Source organism: Numida meleagris, chromosome 2 (genome assembly GCF_002078875.1).
Source record: "Numida meleagris isolate 19003 breed g44 Domestic line chromosome 2, NumMel1.0, whole genome shotgun sequence".
NCBI classification, from domain to species: domain Eukaryota; kingdom Metazoa; phylum Chordata; class Aves; order Galliformes; family Numididae; genus Numida; species Numida meleagris.
In genome coordinates, this window is record NC_034410.1 from 87,703,100 (window position 1) to 87,724,704 (window position 21,605).

The following is a 21,605-nucleotide window of genomic DNA, read 5'->3' on the forward strand; positions in this document are numbered from 1 at the left end:
ATACAGAAATAAAATCACATTAATAAATCATTGGGAATTTGTCAAAAGCTATTTTTATAGTAAAAAATATCATCAAAGATTTTCAATATGATTTAGGTAAAAACCCACACATTTTCATATGCCATGGGTAACTTTTCAGCTTGCAATGTAATCAGACAGACACAGAAGTCATTATAGTTAGCTTACAACCAATGTGTCTCATCCTGAAAGACCTCTGAAAGGCAGAGGTGTAGAGAGATTGTTATACCGAGAGAAAACTAGACTGAGACTTCCGTATCTTTCCAGGTTAGTGAAATTTAGAGATTTACACAGAACAAAAATCAAGGCTGAAATCAAGCCAGGGGCGTGATTTCAATGTACTCATTACAGCTGTCAGCTAAGGAAATGAAACTAGAAAGAAAACAAGATATCAAAGAAGAATTATATGAACAGAAAAATATTTGGAAAGTCTCTCAATAAACTGATCAAGGGCTAATTGATCACTGATCAACAATTTCCTAGAATTCTAACTCAAAAGACAAAATTTGCTACTACAGTAGTTAACTAAAAATAAACTTTCAAACCACGAAGACAATACACAAAACACAGAATTCACCATGCAATTGAGATGAGCAATGTGATATGTTCATTTTAACTAGGAGAACTTAAGAACTCTCAAAATGTGTAGTCACACACATCAAACTGATTAGAAGAATACAGATAAGACATGATTTAGAACAAAGATATTCACCTATAGAACAAGGAAGAAACATCTTTTAATACAGCAAAAATATCTGAGATGATTTCTTACTAACTTCTAGGTACTAGAAAATGATTTAATTTTCCACGATTCAGTGGACTCAAAAGAAACATTTCAAGAAAACAAATATTTCTATCATAGCAAGTAATACCAAAAGGGTATATAATACATTTTCTTACCAGAATACATTTCACCGTGTGAATTGCACTAGGATCCTTGTTGTTAGCTGCCCAGTGAAGTGGGATTTTTCCTTCAATATCAGGGATTCCAATGTTCGAATCATGTTTTATGAGAAGTTTCACGTGCTCAGGGTTATTGTAGTAGGCACTCCAATGCAACGCAGTTTGCTGGAACATAATATTCACATGTTTTACAAACATGGTAAAGAATAAATAGAAGATGAAAATCAAAGTTTGTTAGAACTTGAAATATGATTTATTTTCACAGAATGAGAGAATATTTGAGATTGCAAGGGACCTCTAGAGATCACCTAGCCCAACTCTCTTGCTCAAAGCAGGGCCAGCTTTGAACAGGTTCATCAGGACACTGTACAGTCAGATTCTGAATATCTTCATAACCTCTCTGGATAACCTGCTCCAGCTTTGACCTCCGTCATGGTGGAAAAACAAAACAAAACATAATATGTCTTTTCACACTTATAAACTTTAGTATTTCTTGAACATCAACATGTGTGCATTGTCTCTTTCTATTTGATAGCTGCCACTCAGAATGGTCTCATTCCATTTTCTTTTCTTCCTCCCATCAGCTATTTACACACATTTGTAAAAGCTCTCCTGAACCTTGTGTTGTTCAGGCTAAACAGTCTCAGCTCCTTCAGCCTCTCCTTTTTCTCAGATGCTCTAACTTGTTAGTCACCTCTGCAGCTCTCCATTGGATTTGCTCCAGTAAGCTCATGCCCTTCTTGTACTGGAATGCTCAACTAGACACAGCATTCCATATGTCATGTCACTAGTGCCAAGAAGAAGGGAAGAATCGCCTCCTCTACAGAACACAACCAAGGGTGATGCTTGCCCTTCTTTGCTACCAGGTAACACTGCTGGCTTATGGTCAACTTGATGCTTAGCAGAACCCCTAGGCCAGGCACATCCAACCCATGGCTCGCATGTGGCCCAGCCCAACTGGTAATGACACCCAAGCCCTGCCCCACACCATCTGCCCCCTCCTGTGGCTCTGCCACACCAAGCAGCCAGGCTAGGCCCCAGGAGCATACCCACTGCTCAGCAACAGTCAAATGTTGGTGTGCTATTAATACTGTCTGAGCTGCAAACAGGGCACAGGGAGGGTGCTGCACAGTGCCAGCTCAAGTTACAGCAAATAACTGTGTGTATTTTGATCCATTGGCTGAATACAGACCTGTGAACAGCAAAAAAAATATGCAGTCTTGCTTTCCATTTTGATAAAAGAATTTGAGAACAGATTTCAGGATTGCTGAAAAAATTGTATTTCCAAATCCACTTTCAGTTGACATAAATATATTACCTGAGAATTGCAAAATTGCAGGGGTTGGAAGAGACCACAAGAGATCATCGAGTCCAACACCTTGCTGAAGCAGGTACCCTGCAATAGCTCACACAGGTAGGCATCCAAACAAGTCTTGAATATCTCCGTAGAAGGAGACTCCACAACCTCTCTGGGCAACCTGTTCCAGTGCTCCGTCACCCTTACCATAAAGAAGTTCTGCATGTTAGTACAGAACTTCCTATGTTCAAGTTTCAGGCCATTACTCCGTGCCCTATCGCTACTCACCACTGAGAAAAGCCTGGCCTCATCCACTTGCCTCCCACCTCCCTTCAGATATTTATAAACATTAATCAGACCTTCCCTCAGTCTTCCTTTCCCCAGGATTAAGAGACCCAGGTAAATCGGCCTTTCCTCATATGGGAGATGCTCCAGGCCCTTTATCATCTTTGTGGCCCTCTGCTGGACTCCTTCTAGGAGATCCCTGTCTTCTTTGAACTGGGGAGCCCAGAACTGGACACAGTGTAGAGTTGCAATCAGACATTCAACTCAAAAATCTGATAATGTCTCTTTACTTTTATAAGCCCCATCTTACCAGAGAAAAATATTCCTCACTTCAGAGTCACGCCTTATTCATGTCATCGCTTTTTGGCAGTACACACATTTGCAAACAACTGTTTTCAAGGAAAAGTACAGGAGGAGTAAAATTTCGTAAAAAATCTCTGACAAACACCTTGAGAACACACTAAGAATTGCAGCTATTGCCATCGAACCGGCTTGTTACACTAGCTTTTTCTTTTGTTGTAATAAAAATATTTAAGATTAAAATAAGTTTTCTTATGAATATATATGAACTATGTTATATATTTCATGAGAGCTGCTTCAAAACTAATGCCTGCTATTTTAAAGTACACTGTCAGAGGCGAATGTTGGTAGCATGGCTGTAGAAGTTGAACCTTCCCACCAACGTTCCATTAAATTTTGTTGGTGTGCAACAGATGGCAGTAGAGGGACACTCTGACAAAACAGCGCCAGTCATGAAAGTGCATATGAAGCAAAGGTGTGTAACTGAATTTCTCTATGTGGAAAAAGTGGTATCCACTGACATTCATCAATGCTTGCTGAACATTTATGGAGACCAATCCGTGGATGTGAGCACACTGAGGTGGTGGGTGGTGTATTTCAGCAGTGGCAACAGTGGGTCACCTCCACTGGTGCAGATACTTATGAGTGCAGCATGCGGGCTCTTGTTCATGCTGGCAAAAAATGCGTAACTACGGGTGGTGACTATACTGGAAAACTGTTTTGTAGCTGAAATTTTGCTCTATCAGTGTTATTATGCTCTTTGTATCTGTTGTAGTCTCCATGGAAATAAACAGGAGGCATTACTTTTGGAGCCTATCTTGAGCGGCATGTGTCTGTAGCTCAAGACAATTCTTGTTAACTCAATGTGGCCCATGCAAGCCAAAAGGTTGGACACCCATGTCTTAGGCCCTTTTCTGCCAGGATGTTTTCCAGACAGCTGACCCCCAGCATGTACCAGTACATGCAGTTATTCTTTCTAAAGTGCACAACTTATACCTCCCTTTATCAAACTTATTTTTAATCTAAAGTTTGAATTATTGAACTTTGTTGAGTCATTTATTTCACATTTTAAAGTGCAGAAAAAAATTATTTGCATTGGTATCATAACACGAATTGTAACGCTCTTTGTTATGCACATAATACAGATAAGTCTCAGAACAATACATACAATATATGGCCTAAATATCATTCCCACTGATATTCTCAGTAAGTGTAGTTTTAAGCCCTCTGGAGAGCTCAAATAAAATGTAATTACAATTTGGTTTGTGTAGCCTGATGATTAGTTTTACCACCAACGATTATTAGTCCAGTACAACTATTCACAGTACAATGAATGTATGTTTTAAAGTTACAGTTGTGGATAATGTTGCAGATCCAAGGTAGCCATGGAAGTACTTCAGGTACGTACGGCTATGTTTGGAACAACATTGTTCACATAAATCCTACAATTCTTTGTGTTCCTGTGCATGATGTGAATAAGCCAAAACCCCATCCCAGCTACCTTAGAATTCTGAGCTGAATTCCAAGACATCCTGAAACCACAGATGGAAGGTTATTAAATGACTTGCACTGATATCACTAAATTGAAAAAATACTTAATGTAGTGTAAAGATAACAGTCCCGTATTTTTCAAGTATGCAAGTGCCTCTCAATACCAGTGTCTGGAAGAAGACACTGATTTCTTTTGAACAAAGGTTTTGATATAGTCCTTTATCACTCAGAATTCTACAGGTTGAGTACTACTGAATCTAACGTATGTGGACCAACAGCAGACCAATAAAACACGTGTCAATCCATGTTCATATTGCTAATACATGGCTGTCAGTGTTTTTCATGTGCTATCAACATTCATCGTTACAAAAGCAAATGTTAGTATACTAATAAGTAATCTACTGATCAGACACATCCCTCCCAATTTCCAAGTAGTATAGGGTGATGAGAAGCAGAATGATTTTTATTTCACCCTCTTTTCCATACCCTCACACGTCAGCAAAATATTACACAGCACTTTGATTTGAAATTGGAGAGAAATAACTGCTGCAAGACATTTGTCTCTAAGTTAGCATCCTTGAATAGTAAGATAGAATGTGTGAGTTTACTACCATATCCTTTATGCCTCTGTAAAGGAAGAAGGCAAAAGGAGCCTATTCTTTGTGTTTGTTGCTTTAGGCTGTTAGTTTTGTACCATGGTAACATAGTATGATACTGAAATTTTTTTGTTTATTTGGTTGTTCACCGAAAAAGAGCTCATTCTAAGACATAACTAGAGGGGCTGCAAGAAGTCTGAAAACTTACACCACACACAATGACATATAACTTAGCACCATAAAGCATGTTCAAACCATCGCAGTCTGTCAGAATATGAATTTAAAAACTTCTAGCAGTAGAAGTTTGAAAGAAGTTAACATATGCCATTTCTTAAGTGAAGCTGAGGCTAACAAATGCATATGGGCATAAAAAGGTTTCATTACTAACAAACCAAAGCAGTCTTCTCTTACTGGCTTCTCTCTCAATCTACTTTTCAACCAATTGCCTACACAGAAATAAATGTAAAACACAGTTATTCTCTGTCATTTTCAGGAATTATGTTTGACAATCTTGATGCACATAGTTGCAGTAAGGGAAATGAATAAGCTAGGTGCCAAACAGGGTTGAACCTGTTGGTCTACCTCCCTAAAAGTGCCTGAATTCCATCTTTGCTACTTTGACTACTCATGACAGGAACTGGAATAAAAGCACTCTACGTTTTGTGGAAAATCTGGCAATGCTTTAATACTGCTTTGGAAATCTGTTGAACAAAAGGCAAGGTTCCTAAAAGGTTTTGGCTGGTTTCCAGATGCTTTTGTTAATTAATTAACGTGGTCAGGAATCAGCATGACCTCTCCAGAGTGAATGCTGTAATTATAGCCAGGGTTTCCATGATACATGTTAGAACACCCTGGAAGGCAAACAGCTGATTGCTAGGGCTCAGGCTGGTTCAACTCTATTGTCTGGAGAAGACAGGAGATTCAGTTGTTAGAAATGGAGCTTGCAGATGTCTTATTCTGCTTCCCTGATGATAGAATTAGATAAAGATTTCAGAGTTTACACAATGAGACCACTAGAAAGTCCGGTGCCTCTTTCGATACAATAAAAACACACTACATGAGATACGAATGATGATATGATGATGCTCACTAAAGCCAGTCTTGCCAAACTGGTATGTTAATCATGAAGCGATCCAAGTACACTTGATTGGAGCACTGACATTTGAATCAATGGTAGATCAGTGCCTGATGGGAAGATTTTTTGCATGAGTTCCAAGATCACTTAAAAATTGTAGGAAGACAACCTTTCTTCTGAATGCTTAAAAAGTCTCCATTCCTCTATTAGTCTAAGTACTCTCAACACGAATGTCAGTGAACTAGGTATAATGAACTTTTAAATTATTATCATCAGGAAAATGTTAATATTTTTAACGATGATCACTGTAATACCTATGTTTGCCACTAATTTGAAGAGTCAGAAAAATTTTGTTAATCTACTGAAATAATTTTCCCCCTATAAGTGTTTTGTGCAATTTCAGTTTCTAAACCCGCTACAAGCATTGTCTTAAAATAAGTAATATTTTTACCTTGTTTCTGTCCTGGGTATCCACTTCTCCAGGTGCCATGTGTTTTAGCAGCAAAGCTAAACATTTGGGGCTCTTGTGACGTGTAGTTAAATGTAATGGTGTCATACCCTCTAAATCCTTCTGCATCCAGTTCCCTCTACGAGCCAGTAAAAGTTTCATGAAGCGGTAATTTCCCTGGGTAAGGAAAATTAGGAGAAATTTCAGTTTATAAAACAAAACCTACAATAAAAATATTTAAAAACCCAAAACATTAAGTTCATATCTTCTGGTAGCAGAGTATAAGACCTGGCCCAACAAGACATAACACTCTGCAGTATTGTCAGAGTTTCTTGATAGCTTAATCTCAAAAAAACTCCACATAACAACTGAAATAAAACCATTACATATGGTTTCAGCAGACTGACAGATATCAGATGAGGAGTAAAACTGAATATAAGAAAGACTACAATTTTCAAAATGAGAATAAGAAAAATAACATGGAATGATTTAGAAAGAGAAAATGAGCTCATCTGAATGAGTAATAAGCTACAGTATTTGATCAAACTTTATTAGACAACATATACAGGAAAGGTGACTGCACAGACCAATACAAGTCATGTCTTCGGATTCTTCTGCTTATGGAACAACCTGCAAATTGACTTGTTCTAGTCTGTTATAATACTTTCATAAATCATGTATGCTTAGTTCCTTTAGGTTGCCCTTGAAAAAAAACCAATGGGAACAACAACAACAAAAAAAGGTAGCCATGTGAACAAGTGGAAGCAATTGTAAGCAATGGGGGTATTTCTGTATATCCTAAGACTCACAATTGTGAATCAATTTTTCAGCATAATGGTAGGGCAGAGAGGGGCCAAAGAATTCCAGAGATGCCCACAGTATCCCATGCCAGGGCATACAAATATTTCTGTTTCCTTTTTCAAAGGGTGGTACAGCAGCCATAAAGATTTCAAGGGCAGATTTCACATATGTTGCCATTCTGGTCTTTGTCTAATAAATATGATGATTTGAGCTCTATGTGAGCAGGATGGATTTGATCAAGTACGCCTAAAACAAATATATGTGACTATCTTTTCCTGTTATGATATTTTATTTCAAAGAAGACATATCATAAGTATGCTCAGCCAAAACAACCTTTTCCTGCTTCTACAGTTTGTTGTCATTGAACCCCGTTCTTCAGTGAAAGCCCTACAAGCCCTACATCTGCCAAAAATCTTACTACAAACCAGTGTGAAAATGCAAACTTCTGTTGCCAGAGACAGTCAACAGCATTCACAGCCAGTTCAGCAAGTAGCGAGTGACTAATTCTCTTTTTTCTGCTGGATATCACAGGAAGCATAATGTTAGGATTCTATCATTTTAACACACAGACATGCACCAGCGCATGCACTGACATACAATTGCAGAACAGGAAAACGTCTGCACAGCTACTAATCCATGCAGAACACATACAATATGAATTAATAATAATAAATTTCAGAATGAGTTAGGGACAAGAAAACTTTTCATTGTTACCATCATATTTTACAGGTAAATAAAAGAAGAAATTGCAAAACTCATTAAAAAAGAAAAAACTAGCAAAAAATGCAGTGTATCATGCTGTGGTTGGCAATTATACTGGGGAAAGACAACATTAAATAACTTGAGAGAATATTAGACTTGGAAGAAATATAGACGCTATTCTCTATCACAGAGGATAATACTTTTTTTTGTTTTCCGTATTTCTTACTCAATGCACACATGTGAAAGAAAAAAACCTTTTTTCTCTTGTTGATGGATACTTATTGAAAGATTTACACTTCAGAATGAATTGAGTGAGTAAGAAGACTGAAAGTGAAAAGAACACATAAAACTAAGGAAACATGCATTTTCATTACTAGTTTCTTTTCCCGTACTCTGTTTTATCTTTACTGTTACCATTTTTTTCTACCAGTTACTACTACATTATTCTGTTGCATGCTTAGCCACCAACAAATACCCCTCCTTAGGAAATGAATCTGCAGTAAATCCCCTCATTCTGAAACATGAAACATTCCGTTTCTTCCAAACAATTTATGATTTTTTTTTAAGCATCACCAGAGATGACAACAATGTAACAACAGTGACCTTTTACATCACTTATTTGCAGCTCTCCTCTTCCCTAGCGAAGTACTGGATGATGGGATATCTGATACACAACTGAAAACAACATGGGTACATGGGTTTAGCTAAAGAAAAGGATCCCAGCAACATCATGAAGCCACACTAACATCTTTGTTAGGTTCTTCTGGTCCAGGTTTCAGCCCCCAAAACACACAAACACAGGTTCCTACTGACCCATAGTTCAAAGCAGCTCAGTAGTACAGCAACACTTAAAACAGACATTCTTTTAGTATTACTGTTGGGAAGGTTTAAATGGCATTATCCATCTCTAGTACCTGGCTTTCCGGCAGCACAATAGGCCAACTAACCTAACACATAAAACACTATCATAAAAATACAGCTGTGAAAATATTTTAGTGCTCAAACAGAAAAAGAATTTAGCAGATATTTTTTGTTCCCTACGTGATGATATCAAGCAGCATAGGAAAAATACAGAGTTGTGAATGAATTTTTTTTAAAATTTACATCTTCAATAAATGTAGATAATGTAATACATTCCAAGACACACTGGTAAAGCCTGAATCTTGGGCTAACACGGAGCTAACCACAAATTACTGTAGTTTATTCTGTTTTCTGTGGAAGGTTTTATCCCACTATAGCCTCTGAGAACCAGACACCTGGACTTGCCACCAGAGCACTACGCTGCATTTGGTAGAATCCTCACAGCATCAGCAATGGATCTCTCCAGCACAACTGGGAGAAACAAGAACAACTACAATTTGTATTCACTAGGAATACCTCACTTTCTCTCCTTCTCTTAACTGGCTAAAACCCAAAGCTTTTCTAATTCAGAATTAAAAATAAACTGAGTATAGTTTCTGTAAACTGTATACAAGTTTATTTCTGTGAACTGAAAGTCAAATAAGGACATTTAAGGTAACATCACATAAAACATAAAGGTAAAATCATGAATTACTGACTATTGTTTGGTAAAATGAAACACCATGTGAAGTTCATGAGTCACTATTATCTTAACACCATGAATGTATATATTGAAATGAAGTTTTATCACAGATGTCTCCTGGATATTCATTAGGTTGACAGGGCTCCAAACACTTCCTGAAATTACAGATAACAAAAGACAGTAGAGAGGTACGCATATTAATACTGTGGGAATCAACCCTCTCGATCTCTTAATATTCCTTTTCCTTTTACCACTTCTATTTTGTACAGTGAAAGACTCAGTAAATTGATATCCATCTTCTATACCAGGTATGGTTCTAGAAGAAATGGGAAGAGTAAAGGGAAGGGGAAAACAGGGGAAAATGATGAATGAAAGTGAGTATTTTATGCAGCAAACTTTCAGAGACATACAAACGTTCTTAAACTCTTTAACTTAGATTCTAGACACACTCCACTAACACACAACAAAGCTTTGTGAAAATGTACTTTCCTTCTCACTCCACAATTTCTTGCTGAGTTAAACTGGTTACACAACCCTATGCTCTGACTAACCACTCCTCCTACTCTGTAGTGTGCATATACTTCTGAAGTTGCAATTTTCATCTCTGGATTTAAAAAAAAAATACCATTTTATAAAAGGAGAAATTGAGGTGTACAACATAAGGCAGAGAGTCCGAGGAATATATGCAACTTTCCAGGCATCAAAAGCACATCCATAGTTAGGCTACCACCACCTTGTCACTGGTGGGCTAAAAAGGGCCACTATATGGAGAAAACATGGCTTATTTCCCTATTCATTGCCGAGACCACATTTTCAAAAAACATAACTCTGACCCCTCTGAAATATTTAACATGACTTGAAAGATTGATTTATAATAATTTATGATGTACTGCACATGAGCTGACTACTGACTGCTACAGCACAGCTGAACGTGATGTTTTACTTGAACACAAGGGTTACTAAGGAACTAGAAAAAAGGCAGCCCAGCACCTATACAGCTTCTTGGTAGACACGGCATGGCCCATTCAAAAGAATGTCAGGCCGTTAAGCTGTGAAGATGTTACTTCTGCAGTTCTAATTCAAAATCAGAAAACTGCTTTGCTAGTACTGGGGCTGGAAAGATCAAAGGAATACAAAACAATTCACAAGTACCTCTTTCAAAAGAGACATTTTTAAGGCTCTCCAGCACTGATACAGTCATAAGCCCTGAAGACGCAGTCAGGGCATATTCTTCCCGCAGAACTGAAATAGTAGAACTTCTTTAAAATAAATTGTTATGTATAAACAACAAATCAGAACTGAAGGTTAAAACTGATTCTGTAGGTTACTGAATCCAATCCTCCAGCATCATAAGGAGTACGATTTCTAATTCTTTTCAACAAATTCCTAGCTATTTAATTGGAATTAATGTGTTACTTCATCCACATTTTTCTCAGTCTCGTCTTAATTAGAGTTCCCCTTCTCCCCTCCCCTTTCACTCTTTCCACCCATGATAGTATAGCATAGGTTTTAAAACCTAAACAAGCATTAGTATTTTTATCTCAGTAATAAAGGCTAAGCCCAATGTTTCCCTCAAAATATTGCTAGTTCTCCGCATTCATTCTGGTTTGAGCTCATTTTTTTGAGCACAAGTAAGAAGAGATTACATAGGTCCCACTGAAGACCCTACTCCATGGCAGAAATATTTCTCTGCAGCTAATGCAAGTTTCTTGTCTGACAAACCTACAAGTGCATTCACCTCACCAATCAATCAGTTAGCACACTGACATCCTTTCTCAGTCGTTTCAAAATTAAATATTCCCAGTGTACAGAATAAATTGTCCTGTTTCGGTGCACATGAAACTGCATTATGGACCACCACATTCTCAGCCTATTTTAGTATTCCCCTATTTCAGTATTCTCTCCTACTTTTAGTATTCTAAACATGCTATCCTGTCTTCAACTAATAATAATGCCTTATCTTGTACTTCGAAAAAGTACTACTTGTGATGCCAAGTTTCTTAATTAAAAATATTGACTAATACTAGATTCAAGTGCATCTGTTGAGGAATTCTAATATACTCCTTCCTATCTCATAGTGCATATTTCAACAGTACTTGTTTTCAGCTCATTATCAAATTATTTACCATACTTTATGTTCTGTGTCCTAATTTTCCACTTAACTGCAATTTTCCACCCAGCACAACACTTAACGTTTTTATACAGCCCTAACAAAGGCTATCTGTTGAGTTTATATCTAGAAAATTAGTTAGCAAAACGTCAAGTTAGTCTTGAAGAACCTTCAATAAAGTAGTGTACATCTTAAATTGTCTTCTAGTTATATTTACATATCTATCCCTTAGAAACTTACTTTAAATCCTTGCGTGTTACTGAGGTCAAGTAAACTACTTTCCCCAGTTATTTCTTTTTCTATATAAAACATTACTTGCCAGTATTCCAAACAAAAGACTCCAAAACCCAAATTCTGAAATGTTTAGTTGATTAAAATGATTGTTCATTTTGTCCCTTGCTGTTTCTGTACTGTTAAAACGAGACTTACCAACATCAGACATTAACTACTGATAACAGCTCCTGATACAAAGAACAGCCATAGCGAAGCCTGGACAGTGAGTGCATAGAACACTGCAGACAAATGGAAAAACAAGTCGCCAGAAAAGTAGGGAGAGCAAAGTTCTGGTTGTTTAGAAGGACTGCATTCCAAGAGAATAGAGAAGGAATAATGATACAGCAAATTAAGCATCTGTGATAGAAGGAATTTAAGATATCTGATAATTATACATAGTTTAATAATGTATTAGCTTACTAGATTTTGATTTTAGTAATACATTATTAAGTAGCACTTATGTATAATGTTTTATTACAATTTTCTCTATATTCTTTCATAAAGAGAGAAACTATTTAATAGTCAATAACTCCTCTTCAGTGGAATATAATATATAATTCACTTAAAAAAAAAAGCCAACCACAACACAACAAAGTTATTACTGTTGAATTAATTGCAAAGTTATAAAAAGTCTGCTTTTCTAATATTACACCAGTCGTAGTATGGGTAGTGATTATGCTTTTACAGTATATTATTTGTGTTTTAATTTTCCTTTTTAAACTCATAAGTCATACTTAAGAAAATATGACTGAATACGAAACAACAGCCTAAGAATAGGAAAACAATCACATCATGGCTTATTACCAACATGTTCACTAACATGCATTGTTTATTTGGTTTAGACCCAGTCTGGGACACAACCAGAGTTGGAAGCATACATGGAAATTGAGCATGTCTGGCTAATTACCTGCTTTTCCAAAGAAAGGCCCCAAATCCATTATTTCTGCCCCAAATACATTATTTGATATTTTAAGATGATAAAAAGTCAGTTTAGATACTAAGCTTTTTAAATCCAAGACTTGTTAAAAGTAATCAGGATTTATATGGAGTAAAGATGTAATCTCTGTTATGTCAAACACAAAGCCATCTATAATTTCAATAGTGACATGCAAGTCTCTAAAATCAGTATACATCTACATGGCGACAAATACTGAATTGCATTGCGCACTCAGATCTCATGGGGCAAAACATGAAAAACACAAAAACATTCCAGATTTTAGCTTAAAATTTAAAAAGAACATAGCAGCCAATTTACACCGCATTTGCACGCTTTGCCAATACATTAGCACAGATGCTATAGCTGAAGTTGAGAAATGCTCTTCACTATCAGATGCTTTCAAGAAGCAGTGAGAATCAAAGAACTTGAACTCCTAAACTGCTGGCTAAGCCATAAAAGGATGAACATTAACCTGAGCTTCCTCTTAAAACAAAAATGGCAACTGAAGTTAGCCTGCTCATGTTCACAGACAGTGCAGAAACTGCTGTCTTTGACCTACCTGACCTTACAGAAGATAACCTTACTATATATACAAGCATGCATACTTACACTTGCTTTCTCTTCCCAGCAAGTAAGTGCAGAAGAGAGGATGCTTCACCCCACATAACAACTTCATCACAGATTTTCAAAACTGGAGAGTTTTAATGTCTTTGGAAACAGGCAATGAAGATGCTAATTAACACTTTATTTTAAGGTTGTTTCATCTATTAGCATCCCTTTGAGAAGAAGTATGTTCCCAGAATGACGTAGAATGACATGGAGCATATGATGGACTTTCTGTCATCAACACCTGTCAGTTTTAGTAGCTTTTCAGGGAACAAAGCAAGCACTTAGCTGTGACTATCATACTTCTAATTATACATATATACGTATATATATAAACAAAATATTGTTCCAGAATAACAAGAAATTAAAATATTGGTATTTTTTGATATGCTTACGTTATCAGCTCACTGCCAGAAATCTGACAAGAATTCTTCAGAAAAGTTATTAAAACATAGGCTGGCAAGTAAAAATGTTAATTAAATTTCAAATAATTATTTAGAGTTAAAAACTAAGAAAATGTGTTTTGAAATTTTTTTATATATGAAATAGTGAAACTTCTTTATTTCTAGTACTCTGAAGCTGAATTAATAATGTCCGGTTACAACAACTACTAGCACTGTATATATGACCGCACCGTTCTGACACTGTTGAATACCACCCCTCATTTTAATTTTTGAACAGTTCTGGCTAAGAGTGGAACCAATACAGCTACTTAGAACCTCAGTTTCTAGGTAACTTAGTAAAGTCACCATTAAAATGGCAGGCTGTCTCTCCAGTTACGACATACTATACTGCCATGTAAGTTCAACACATGTAATATTGTTAATTGAGCAAAAAAGCTTGACTGTTTATACATTTTTAGTATGTTAAAATGTTAGAACATTTTAATATAAATTTTAATTGCTATGTATCAAGAATACACAAAATTAGAATCACAGAGAGGCTCCTAATAACTTTTTTGCTTCGTGTCTTCAACAATAAATGACATTGATATGTAAACTAAGAATAAGGAAGGAATCAGGAACGTAGAATCATAGACTGGTTTGAGTTGGAAGGGACTTTTAAATGTCATCTAATTAAAGTCCCCCCCACCATAACCTCCTTCAGGACCAGGCTGCCTAAAGCCCCATTCAAACCAGCTGGGAATGTCTTCAAGGACAGGGAATCCACTTCTCTTTAAGTTTTAAACCATTGCCCACAGTCCTACTGCTATACACGCTGTTTAAGAGCCTCTCCCCATCTTTCCTGTAGGTTCCTTAACGTATCGAAGACAACAATGCGGCCTCCCCAGAGCCTTCTCCAGGCTGAACAAGGCCAGCTCCCTCAGCATTTCTTCACAGAAGTGTTCCAGCTCTCTGAACATCATTGTGGCCTTATGCTATTTTACTATACTATTTACTATATTTTATCAATAGTTCTTAAGATTTGGACTAATCATTCTTCATTAAAACAAGGAAGGTACAAAAATACATCCCTATTGAAAATACACCAAATGAGAGGTGGAATAATTTAAAGGATTTCATAAATTTCAAGTATGGTGATCTTATTAATCACTTTGATTTCATAGTCCTGAAAAAGAAATACAGTTAAGTGCTTCTATTACATATAACAGTTATAATGACATCCTCAATCCCTTCAAATACTCTCATAAACCTTTGGGACATTATGCTTGATATAATACTGAAGATTCCTACCTCATTCTTTTTGTGTACTATTCCCTGTGGCAGTACAGACTGAATGAATTGTAAAACAAAGACAACTGAGGTAGCAGAGAAAGCCATTTGCTGTTCTCTGGCCCCCTTAACCTCCTAGCAGATGGCAGACAAATATTTGATTTCCAAACTTATCTTCAGTAAAAGAGTTGCAGAGTAACTGAAAATATCATGAATGGAAACAATCCACCTCTGAGCATATAGATGACCTGCAATAATGTCGTGAGTCAAACTAGCATTTATTCTAGCTCTGGAAGATCTTCACTTACAGCTGGACAGCCGGTTTAATTCAGAATCAGAACTTGAAACCAAGTACTTAGGTAGTTTTGAGTTAAAATAGGCAGCTAACTTCTTGATTAGAAATGTAATCAAAAATTGCTTAATTATGAGTAAAAGAAAATCTTCAGGATTATTTAGATATAACCATTAACAGTCCTCCGCAGACCTACAGCATTGAAAAAAGAAATCTGTAAGCTATTTATTACCTCTGGAAGGACAAGGATGCTGCGATGTCTTCTGTGCAGCAAACTACCAGCAGATTTACATATGTGAAATAATTCTTTCAAGTAAACTATGGCAAAAACATTACTGATTTTGACACTGGCTTTAATCTCACTAAGTACCTTTTAGCAACTTTGTTAGCAGCATCCTTGTTTCAAAAGTAAAAACACTCTGAATAGCTGAAAACCTTATTTACCACTGTCCAAGTTGATCATGTTCATCCATCTGGCAAAGCATCTTAGGCAATACATCTGCCAACAACATCAGTAGGACTTGAGACCAGTTGTATCAGATGTTTTGACTGAAAGCAAAGTGGTGTCTGAACTTTGAACACTTCTTCCTAAAGTCTCTTGCAAGATTGGCTTCAGTATCTTCGTTTCCATAGGAATGGACAGAACTATCAACTGGCATACAGTCAAAGAATACAATAGAGACAAAAACTGACCAGTTCTGTAAAAGCGAAGGTAAAACTGTTTCCCAGTGCTTACATCTTACAGTCCTTGAACTGATTTATCCACAGTCTGTACATGCTTTTTCTGTGCAGTGTTTTCAGCTCTTCAGCTCTCGAATTTTATAGTCTGCCTATAGAAATTACTTGTTTTCAATTTAAAAAATACTTCAACTATGAAAACACAATTAGCATTCTAATTTCCAGTTCATCTCTTCTACTGTTACTGACTTGTTTTCCTACAGCAATCTTTTGAAGACACTCAGCATGAATACCCAAAAGACAGTTTCTGGGGATCTCTGAGAAAACCTGACACACATCATCTACACTTACAGCATCACTGCCCACTTCTTTGAGAATACTCTACAACTAAGTTTTCAAAAAAAATATTGTACAGCGACTGAAAGATTTGACAGCAAGCACCAATCTCCTTCCCCAAAAAAGGAGTACTAGAAAATATTTGTTACATTCACTTTCTTCATCTTAATGGCTTTAAGTTAAACTGCACTGAACTGAGTAGTTTTAAAAGGCTAATATATCCCTGAGATCTAGTAGTCTTCCTTTTTAAAACTGCATTTTCCTATATTCACATCCTTCTCCAATACTAGTAAAGTTTTGACTGATGTCCTAATTTATAACGTTCTTTCCATTTTCAGTAATTATCAGTATATTTTGCATAACTACTGATGTTTTGCAAATGTCTAAGCCTGTTACTGATTATTTAGATGTACATTACCTAATGTCTCCTAAGCTGCCAGTTTTTCTTCTAGAGGTGCAAGACAAGTAAGGATGTTTCTTCAAAAGCATTTTCGCAAGACAAAAGATGCCCATACAGAAAACTGTATAAGCACATACATACTTTAAGAAGACAAACCTCTATCAAATATCTTAAGTTCTTTAACAAACCATTATGTGAAATAATTAAAAAACTATGTACCAAATTCTACTTTATAAGAAAAGGTCTCCAGCCACAGTGAAATCCCCAGGATTATTATAGAAGTAAAAAACTCGTACAGCAAATGACCTTTAACAGAATAAGTTTACCCTTACTTTAAATAATTATTATTAAATATTATTGACGTTACTTATACAAGCTTATTACGATATTTCACAGCTTCTAGAGATACTACAGTGAAGCGTGAGATTATAAAAGAACTCAAAATCTACTGACAGTAATGGGAAATAAACCAAGCCTCAGTAAGCTATTCAGACTACATCTTAACATTAATAAAAGTACTGGGTTTATTTCTCTCTGCTCAGACTGCGGGCAGATAAAACAATAATTCAAGCTTTTATTTCAAGTGTTCCAAAATCTACACCATAGTTGTAGAACGTGAAAAAAACATGTTCTGTGCATGTGTGTATTTATATTTAAGTACTTCTATCAGAAGACTACATATATAGTTGTTAATAATAATATAAAACAATATTTCAGTAGAAATAATTCCTCTTTAATAAAAATGGATAATGTTCTTCATCAATAAAAACCTAAAAAAAGTGTTCAAAATAGATCTACAAAGAAACCAAAATAATTTTAATAGATAAATTTAATTTATATTTTAAGAAATGCTGTTGATTTTTGAGAAACAACAGAATTTTCTTATGTTGTTTATACATACCATTTTGTCTTGAGAGTGATTCACCTAATTCTCTTTCATCAACAATTTAACCTACTGTTTACAGACAAAAAGGGAGAGACAAATGAAAAATAAGTGCTCCTGGAGTTTGTGGCTGGCCATAAAATCTGAATTTATATTTCAAATACCTTCTATCGCAACAGCCTTTCGTTCTGAAACCAGCCTATCTAGCACACTATTGATTCAAATGACAAGCCTGAGCATCAGATTAAGGATGTGTCAGTCACCTGATAGAAGATTCCTGGAGAATTCTGCAGAAAGGTGTCATGATTCAAAATGATCTGTTCCTGGTACTGTGTGGAAACATTTCACACAAAACTAATTCATTTAAATTTAGAATAAAATTAATAATCACTGAAAACAAATACCTTCACTTTTTACTAGGGAAAACCTGAAAAAAAGTCACCTCATTCAGAGAGAAATCATGAAACAGCTCACAAAATGGAACTAAGCCAAACTGATGAGCTTATACTAGCGACAGTCCTCCTTTAATTTGTCAGTGACAAATCTGGACACAAACAAGTAAGTGGTTTCTCAGTCCTAACAACAATATTTCTTCTTGTAACCATTAAAGATCAGTCGTGAGGTCAGCTGTGGAGGGATAATTAATGCAAGAATGATGTTTTGGAAAGGACACTCAAACAGGGAGATGCCTTTGCCTGTAAATCTATTTTGTAAGAGATAGACTTGGCAGCAGACATCAGTGTCCTGGGAGAAGAGCTGGGCAGATCTCTTGCGCACTGAAAGATGCCACAATGCTAAAGGAACAACAGTAAGTGAAAAAGAATGAAATCAATTCAGATAAACTCGGAACACACCAAGTATAGTACCACGTTTAATAAGAAACACATTTTTAAGGCGCAATCATTATTTACAAGTTCAAATGATGAAGTTTTCACCTATTATTTGAAAAAAATAAAATGAGAGAGAGAGTTATCATTGGTAAAAGTATGTAAAACTATGCTAGTACTTGAAAAACAAGATAATTAAGTCAAAGCAGCCAAACAGCTAACAATACAAAACAACATTCTGTCAAAAACAACCTCTGTTCCTGCCTGAACAAAGTACTTGTTTTGATGGGTCCAACTGTCCTAAAGCATGTTTATAAGCTGTTCAGTTCTAGTCTTCCTTCCCAACAAAATCTGAGGGGTTTTTTTTGTTTGTTTGTTTGTTTTTTGTTTTTGTTTTTTCTTACAACGGGGTCCCTTTATTGTTTTATTTACTCACTGATATCAGCCTGAAAAATTACTGCAATGGAAGTGGAGCTAGAAAAGATCAGATAATAACGTGGAAGCTGTCAGCACAGATGCTCTTCTAAATTTTACTCACAGAAGTATGAAAGTAATTTAATAAATGAAAATAAAGTAATTCTACCAGCTGGCTGTATAGATATTTAAGATATCATTCCATATGCTATATGGAATTAGTTCCTTTTTGCTGGGGCTTTAACACAAGGAGAGCTTCTCTATGTTCTACTTGATCCATGACTTCAAAATCTTTTAGAAAATCACCGTAGTTAGAATTTTTTTTCTTTTCTTATTATTTTTTAAGTGAAAACTGAAATGCCTGAGATCAAGACTGCTCAACTGAAGCACCGGTATAATACATGTTTGGGGCCTGACAACATCCTCCTTGGCAGACTGGATTGTGAAAGCTTACTTCAGGCATGGGAAATATGGTAAATGTAGATACAAAGGCAATGAGAGACAGATTAGCAGTGCCAAGAAGCACAGCAGAGATGCAGAGTGGTGAAATTATATCGTACTAGAAAATTAGAGTGATGAGTTTGTACAATGAAAGTAATTCAATTAGGTTAATGAAAATAGCAGCGACATCACTGAAGGAGAAGAGAAAGATAGCAACACTGAAGGTGATGTTCTAGTTAGATAACTGGGATAAAATGGGGAAATTATCGTCATGGTAATACAGTTGTCCAGAAAAAGAAATACTCAGAAGTGCAAGAATTTTAGGAACAAATACTGGATAAAGCTCTAGAAAGTAAGATGCTGAATTATGACACGTTTTCACTATAATGAATAAAAACTTTACTATTTTAAGGTCATCAGCAGTTAAGGATGCTAGCTCCTTGAGAAAGAAGGCTGTTATATAAAGGGGGACTTTAGCTAAGTACTGCAGAAAAGCCAGGAAAGGAGTTACATAGAGAAAAAAAGATACTGGTGTCATTCCAGTTAAGACTTTATTTGAATAGAGCAACACAACAAAATAAGAAAGCAAGCATTATTCAAGTAATTTTATTGACAAAAATCCTCCTTTAAAATCTAGCCAATTATTTTTTCTGGTAAATACTAGTTCTGTAAAGCTTCTGAGACATTAATACAAAAAAATTATTTGTTTTACTAGCATAGTCGTGCCTTTACTGGATTTATCTTCAGAAGAACACAAATCTTTCTCCAAAAAAGCAAGCAGAGAGCAAGGGATAAAAGCAACAACGGATGAAATTCAACTGACAGTACACTACAGGACTTGATAATAGTCCTTATTCCATGTATAGCAGCACTGAAACACTGCTTTTATCTCAAAAAAAAAAAAAAAAAAAGGAGGTCCTATTATGCTGCCAAATCTTTACAACAAAAGATTAATAGTTTCTTCCTAGCTTCTGCTAAGTGATTTCCCCCACTGGTTATTTTCCTTCTCTAGGTCATCATTTTTTGTGTTTCTATTCCCCACCTGAGTAGTTAGCTTGCTTCTTCGCAAGACACAGAACCAGTCTGACTTGGTACCATGCTGCCAAATCTGTCTCACACGAATTTTGCACATGCCTGCGTGAAAAAGAGAAAATGCATATGCTATGCATCCTCATTAACTGGAGAGATATATAATTAAGCATGAGGGGGTTAAAGCGTACATTAGCCTATTCTACTTTCCTATCTATTACTTTTTAAAAAGCTTTCATGTGTCTTCTTCCTTGTTTCTGAAAGCTAACCATCCCTTCTTCCTTTCAGCGAGGCTGACATTTGACAGCTTAACATAGCTGACAGGGTTACCCAACAGCCCACCCTCCCTATTCTCAATCCAATTAGACCTCTAATCCTCCAGATGAAAGGCCCAACTACTCACGTTCCTCATGACAACGACAGCTATTGATTATTTGTCACTACAGCTAACACCTTCTCTGTCGAGGCCACTCTGACAGAAGCAAACCTACCAAATTAGACAGCACTTTATCTGCCCTGGAGGCCAAATGGCACAACAAGTAAAGGCTAATAAATGGTATAAAAATGAACAAATCATAACATTATGACAGGTTGATCGTTGCCAGCAGCTTCACAGCTCAAGCTTGATGCTCTGTTAGACCTGTTCCTTCTCTTTTCTCTTCCACTCATGCTCCAACTTTGACTGAATTAAAGGCCAGAACAATTAAGGCATTTGACCAGCAAAGATAAGCTAGGATAGAAGTATCATCAAGGGACACAAATGTCAATAGCAGACTACCGTTTGTCAATAAAAACATTCCAGAGATGCAAATGCTCATGACTCTGCTCTCCACTAGGTTGTACTGATTCTCTTTGTATAGAACTCTTTGCAAACTCACAGAGAAACTCTGCAAAAATTAACCCTGGAAACTCCAGCTTGAGGTAGGAAACAGCAGACAAGGACTCACATCATTAAAAAAGGAATCCCAAGCTACAGGACAGAGATGTTACAGATACCATTTCAAATGATATCTACACAACTTTTTTATTATTTTTTCTTTCACTCCAGTGGGGTGAGATAAGCCAGAACTACCTGTTTTTAATTCATCGTTATAAATTTTCTTAAATTGATTCTCATGAAAAATAATTCATGTTTCTAGGACAATGTACATATGCTTTCACAAGCCACGCTGCTCCATGGCAAACTCCAAATGCACTAACAGTGATCAGAGACACAGCCCCGGAACTGAGATTGTTTAAAGCAATAA

General features: G+C 36.2%; 1 protein-coding gene across 4 annotated transcripts in view; it reads right to left on the minus strand.

The window, feature by feature from the left end:
• INVS (inversin) overlaps positions 1 to 21,605 on the minus strand; it is a 90,457-nt gene that overhangs the window by 45,646 nt on the left and 23,206 nt on the right. For 3 of the 4 annotated variants that reach the window (XM_021389210.1, XM_021389211.1, XM_021389213.1), the window contains 2 exons: positions 6,417 to 6,590; positions 919 to 1,086 (listed from right to left, as the gene is read on the minus strand). In XM_021389210.1, coding sequence (XP_021244885.1) covers positions 919 to 1,086; positions 6,417 to 6,590 — 342 coding nt within the window. Of the gene's footprint in view, positions 1 to 918; positions 1,087 to 6,416; positions 6,591 to 21,605 lie in introns of those variants that run through there. The other variant, XM_021389214.1, reaches the window with a different exon arrangement.